Here is a 6,813-nt window from a genome sequence, read left to right on the forward strand (position 1 = left end):
AGACTTACGTTTTGGGCCTGTGCGCCAATATGAGATTCTATATACTCTTGTTTTAGATCTTGGATGTTTTGTATACGTTTGAGGATTCATATACTATTTGGTTTCGGTTTTTGGTTAGCCTGTGCATCTAGGCCGTGTTTTCTTACCTAGATGTGGCATGATACCCCTTAGGTTATAAATCGCTTCCGCTATGTTATGTTGGTAGTTGAGATAGGCAGCTTTGCGTTAAAGTTTTAGGTATCTCAGCTTTTGAAAAGTTGGGGTGTCACAGTCTCCAAATAGGTTGAAGCAGAAGCACTTCGGAACAATGATGCAAGAAGTGTAACAAGATTTCTAAAGAGATTGTTCACAAGATTTGGAGTACCACGGATTGTGATTAGCGATAGGGGGACACATTTCCAGAATGTACCCATGCGAAGATTACTTCAAAAGCAAGGTATACAACATCGGGGAGGAGTCCCGTATCATCCTCAGACCACCGGGCAAGTTGAGAATGCAAATAGAGATATCAAGGCCATATTGGAAAAAACAGTAGCTCGGCATAGAAAGGATTGGGTTGACAAGCTTAACGATGCATTATGGGCCTTCCGGACTGCTTATAAGGCGCCAATAGGAACTACTCCATACAGATTGGTATATGGCAAAGCATGTCACCTTCTAGTTGAAATCGAACATAAGGCGTATTGGGCCATTAAAAAACTAAATGAAGATCTATTCATAGCAGGTCAAGAGCGAATGTTTCAACTGAATGAATTGGAAGAATGGCGTTTGCTGGCCTATGAGACATCCATATCTTACAAGGAGCGATCCAAGTTTTACCACGACATGCATATCAGGAAAAACAAAGAATTCATTGAAGGAGATAAAGTGTTGTTATTCAATTCCAGACTGCGACTGTTTCCTAGAAAACTTAAATCAAGATGGACGGGGCCTTACATTGTTACAAAAGTATTTCCTTATGGAACCTTGGAGATCACGCATCCAGAAAAAGGATCTTTTAAAGTAAACGGTCACCAAGTCAAGAAATATTATGGAACGGAAAATACGAAAGGGACAGTCCAGTGTTGCAAGTTAATACCCTGGGAGGATGAGTAGCACAATCTTCATGACATTTTCGTCGGGCTAAAGACGTTAAACGTAGCGGTAATCGGGAAGCAACCCGTTATTTACCATGTTTTATTACTTTCTTTACTTTATTCTGTCAAATAACATCCGAGCTGAAATTCCCCATTTTTGTAGATTCCATATTTCCGTGCAGATCTCGTTGCAAGAACATGAGAATCATCCATCCAAGCATTTTGAGCGACATGACATGGGATGCTTACTAGGTCATCTACCTCTTATCCCTTGTTTATCTATTATGTGAACCTCATGTTTCCATTTTAAAGTGTGGAAAAATGCATATTTTGTTGTTTCTCTATTTTATTACATTCTAAGTCAACATCGAGGACGATGTTCGGTCTAAAGTGTGGAAAGAGCTGTGCTTGAAATGAAAATCTTAATTAAGAGCTCTATCTCATTTGTTTGAAAAATAATCAAGCCACAAGCATGTGTTGTTATTCATTCTATCTTTGGAGAATGCTAAATCTGTGCCAAAAAGTTTACTCTTTGAATAACCTTGGAAGTACCCCTACCTTGACCTTTAAAAATTTTGAAAAATTGTATGCTTGTGTGGTATTCACCTCATATTTTGTAAAGACCTTAGTTAAGGATCTCTCGATGTGGGAGTGTGCAACCCCTAATTCAGAAAGATAAGTTAAGCGAAGCCCGGAATTGAATAATCATAGAATAGAACATGGGGCAAAAGGAGAGCTTTCTGTGAGCATTGAGTGAAATATCCCTGTTTCCCAAAGTAAAAGGCATGAGGGGTTGTTGTTCGGAGAAATGAGTAGAAAAGGCAAAAAGGCCAATCCCCGAGATAAGATACGAGGAAAGCCATCTCGCTAGGTGGTGAACAACGATAGTCTCCTAAATACACAAATGTTATATCTGGAGTCAGTTGTTCACAATAAAATGGCCTTAGGAGATGAGAAAATTGAGATGAGGGAAGCCGCTTCGCTAGGATTCAAGCACCCATTGCACTGCCTTTGAAAAAAGCATGGAGCTCCATGTGAAGTCGGGTTGCTTGACGATGTTACCCTAGGAAGTGAGAAAAATGAGTAACCGCCCAAGCCACTGGCGGAGAGAGGCCCATGGATCTATTTCCACTTACTTTTACGTTGGGCTTTGGCGATAAGGGAGGCCGATTGATTAGGTTTTGTACATCGTTCCCACTAGGGGGATCAGCTTAAGGCCTTTGCACAATGAGAGGTGAGTGAAATTTTGGACTGCATGCTTGGTATTGTGAAAACTAATTAACTGCCCAATTTGTGACCGAAAGGGGTTTCGCTTTGTTTGAATATTCATAGCAGTGTATGGCACATTTTTATCATTCCTTGAAGGTATTGTGAAGGATTTCACATCTCCTGGTAGATTGTTTTTTTGAATGAATGTTTATCATTGAGCATATCTTTAGCTTAGATACTTTTGGCATCTAAATGAGAAGGTTTTGAATGTACAATTTGCTCGTGGACGAGCAATCTAAAGTGTGGAAACTTTTATAGACGCCAAAAGTACCTATTTATCTATAACTTATTAAGTTGATTTCTTGCTAAAAATAAGTCTTAGAGAGTGCAATTACGTGTTTACATGCTATTTTACTAACAAATTGCAAATGAGTTCTGTGTGGAGTGTTTTCAAGAATTCCCACAGGAATGAAGGCTGAAATCAACCAAAAGAGAGCATAAACCATTGAAAGAAAGAATCAATCCACATGGGAACACACGAAGACCAAATCGAAAACAACAAAAGGAAACGAAAATGAAGAAACCACGCCCACGAGCCTCACACGCGTGTGAGCTGGCGTGGAAATATTCCAGTAACCGTCCACGCCAGTCCACACGCGTGTGGCAGACGTGGGGCGGCACAAGAAAATCTGCGCAATGTTTTAGTATTTAAGGGACATTTCAGCTAGGTTAAGGGAGTCTTTTGTAACATTTTTCTATTCTAAATTTTAGGTTAGGTTTAGAGAGAATTAGGAGAGGAGGAGGAGCTCCCTGGAGAAGAGAACTTAGATCTCCATAGCTTTGAAGATCTCTTGGGTAAACTCTTTTATCAAGATTTGTATTCTCTTTGGATTTATCTTGCTTTTCCTTTTTCCTTAAAGTTGTTTGCTTTTTATATTGATCTTGTAGATATGCTTTTCTATTTCAATGCTTTGATGTTGTTAAAGCCTATGAGAGGCTAATCCCTAGGATAGGGGCTAGATTGAATGGATGATTGGTGTTCATGATCTAATTTGATGAATGAGTTTGATTTCTTTGGGAAATGTTGAATCTGTGTGTATGTTTTGTATGATCTTGTTGGATCGAGTGCCCCGATCTCTCCAAGAGTATAGGATCATCTCTTTGGCGAGATATCGCAAAGAGGTGTAGCCCACTACCCACATCTCCCACTCTCAATCTGAGAAGATGAGGTCCGGAGGGAACTTGTAGACAAAGTGTTTGATGAAATTCCCCAACCGACTGAGGATTGGGAGCTTGAGTGTGACGCCACTCAGGACAATGTTCCAAGCTCCTTCAATCATAACTCAAAGGAAATCAATACTCTACCTTGCACCTTTAACCAATCTCCATGATATCTTAGCCCCATCCGCCTTTATTTCCCTTTGTTTACTTCTTATTTTATCAACATTTACCCCCTTAACATTTTCCTTTACCAACATACATATGCTCCATCTCCACGTTATTCAAACAAACCAAGGTAGCGCAACCGTATATTCTCCAATTTGCCATCCACGAGAGATACGACAATCGGGGAGTTTATGACTCTTCGTTTTAACACACTCCATACCGCATATCCACTTTCACATTCACCTCCCACTAAATTACAATCCTTCAATCCTCATGGTCTTACTGCTGCCATGATCTGAAATAGTTATCGTCTTGACTTTCCAACCAACGTGCTGCCTCTCCTATAACCGAAAATGGGAATAGCTTGAGTCTAATGATCTCTTCACTGACACCTTCCTGTCTGTACATTCCACATGCTCTTATAAATCTTGTTATGTGTGCGTTAGGATCTTCTGATGGCAATCCTGAGTATTGACTATTTTGGACCAGAGTGAGTATAGTTGGATGTACATGGAAGTTGACTTTTTCCATCGGTGGTACATAGATCGAGTTGTGCATGTTGAAGTCCAGGGTCATATAATCGGCGATTGATCTCTGCTGTTCTTGAGGTATTCCATAGTAGTCTTCTTCTCTAATGTGTTCTTGTGGATTTGCTCTGTTGTAATACCCCGTATTTTCCTAACATTATTATTTTATCATAAGGCGTTGACATTCATAAGTTATGATCTTCAGATGCTTCAAAGGAATTTTTATAAGGAAGTATAGTTGTTATTAAGTTGCGATCGTTCGTGCCGGTCAAGAACCGTAAAATTTTTGAGGACGAATTTTCAGTTCGGATTTCCTTAGGAAATGGATGATTATGCATATTAGGACTAAGTATGAACTTCCTGCTTAGTTAAGTTGAAATTGGACGGAGTATAAGGGTGAAAATTTGTTGTGATCGTAGCATCGCAGAATTTCGCGGTGTACCGAACCTAGCCCAATTTTGAGTTTTAGACTGGAATAAATGTTTGGTTTCGAAAATTTTTGGATTTAGATTATTTTCTACCGAGAATTCATCTGTTTCAATCCCGGTCAGTATAAGCTAAGATATTTATTCTACTTACCACTAGAAAGTGACACATGTCACTAATTTTCACCATGTATTATTATTATATCATTTTAGAGATGATATAACTAGCTTAAGTCTTCAATTTTATCCATTTTCCCCTCAAAAATTCGAAATTTCCAAGAGGAAAACAAGAGAGAATATTTCATCTTCATTCTTGAGTTCAAGCTTCAACAACTAGGGTTTTCCACATCAAGATCATCTTTGTTCGGTAAGACTTCAATTTTATTCGGTAGAAAGCTTTATAATCCTTCCTAGAGCTTGAATCTAAGTTAAGATTTCTTGTATGTTGTGATATGTTGTTGGTGGAATCATAGGATTTTAAGGTGAAATTGGGGAAATCAACTCCAAGAGTCTTCTACGAGGACTAGTAACCCGGTGGAGGTAAGGAATTCCCTTAAGTTGGTTTAGTCACTTGAAATTAGATAATTGATTATTTGGTTGAAACATGGTGTTTTGGAGCTTTGGGAATATTTTTGTATACATGTTCATAGCTTGGATATGCTTGTATATGTTGTATTTATGCCCATATAGGCTTATACTTGTGAAAATATTGACAAGAAATTAAGCTAGTCTCTGGCAGTGACTTCCGAGAATTTCAGGGAAAAATTGGTAAGGTATTTTGATCCAATTTTTTTTAGAGAGGTAGTTCCATAAGTGTAGAAGCTGCCTATAAAATTTCATAATGATCGGAGTAGTAGAAGTATGGTTTTCGAATTTTTCTCCAAAACTGGTCCAGAGAGAAGAAAATTCCGGACAGCACACTGCCAAGGGCAAAGATGGAATTTTCTGTGTTAATTCGTGAACCTAGGTGACCAAAACTTTTTATGGACATCAAGTACTATGAGTTGGGGTTCTACCATAAAAATTTCAAGTGAAAAATAGTTCGGGAACTATTTTTACCGGCTCAATCTTTCGGACTGTGCCAAGCTGAATTACTGTCCAGAATAGGCAGAACGTGTTGGACGCGGACCTGGACGCGCGTCCACTGCGCGTCCAGTGGAGTCCAGTAGGTTCGAGAGTAAGATTAAATGGTGTAAGCTTGATTATTGATTATTGATGTTTAGATGATGTGGTTGTTTGATGTTCGTGTAACACCCCAATTTCTGCTCCGACAACTATTACAATATTGGAATGGTAAGGATCCTAAGAGATTATTAGGAGTATAAACATGATGATGTTGGACCGATTTTGATACTGATGATGGTGGCGTTTATTAAGCTTAATGGTGATTAGTATATTGCTAAATTATGGGTTATGGTGACTAATTAGTTTGATTATGGACTTATAATGATTAAGGATGCTTAGTGATAGTTGAAATAGGAATTTATGAGCTTTGTGTTGAGGTGTTTAAGTGCAAATATTATTGATTTTGGGAATGATTAAGGATTAATGATGAACTGATTATGTTAAGTATATTGATGATTGGGTGATGATAATTAAATTTTGATGAAGTAATAATGAGGATGAGATTATAAATTAGTGGTGTTGAAGGTACTGTAATGTTGTCATTGATGGTGGATTATGAAGAAATTAAGGTTAAGGGTTAGATATGGATTAAGTATAGTGAGGAGGTAATTAGTAGTTATTAAGTATGAATTACTTATGGGTTATGGATGATGTTGTTGCTTGAAGCTTAGGGATGATGTTAATATTATTGTTGTCGAAGTGATCTGTTTATATGATTTGTTAGTGGTGAAATTACTGCTAAGGATAGAGTTAAATAAGGATGATGGAATAATGAATAATGTTATTGATAATGGTGATGTCACTAAGTTGTTGAGCTAATTGACGATTATAGGTGAGGATGCATATTACCGTATGGTGATAATGAAGTGTGTGGCAATGAGGGGTTCATGGTTTAATAGTAATTATTAAATGTGAAGCATGATATGATAATTGTTGGTGATGATGCTACTATAATTAGAGGATAATTAGGCTTAGTTTCTAATCATGGTAATTTTTGACATTGATGATGGGTTAAGAGATCATAATTACGTTATTATATATATATATATATATATATATATATAT

At 37.8% G+C, this 6,813-nt stretch overlaps 1 protein-coding gene across 1 annotated transcript; it reads left to right on the forward strand.

The window, feature by feature from the left end:
• Positions 1-411: 411 nt before the first annotated feature.
• On the forward strand, positions 412-1,328 carry LOC115999473. Its single transcript, XM_031239320.1, has 2 exons — positions 412-812; positions 1,259-1,328. The coding sequence occupies exons 1-2, from the start codon at positions 412-414 to the stop codon at positions 1,326-1,328; spliced, it is 471 nt and encodes a 156-aa protein (XP_031095180.1).
• The last annotated feature ends 5,485 nt before the right edge of the window (positions 1,329-6,813 follow it).

The sequence above is a fragment of the Ipomoea triloba genome, chromosome 12 (genome assembly GCF_003576645.1).
Source record: "Ipomoea triloba cultivar NCNSP0323 chromosome 12, ASM357664v1".
NCBI lineage: Eukaryota > Viridiplantae > Streptophyta > Magnoliopsida > Solanales > Convolvulaceae > Ipomoea > Ipomoea triloba.

Excerpts from the sequence above, each read along its gene's own strand:
- LOC115999473 (XM_031239320.1), top strand. The coding sequence starts at position 412 with ATGCGAAGATTACTTCAAAAGCAAGGTATACAACATCGGGGAGGAGTC. Across the intron at positions 813-1,258 it reads TCTTACAAGGAGCGATCCAA|ATCTCGTTGCAAGAACATGA; the intron begins GTTTTACCACGA and ends ATTTCCGTGCAG.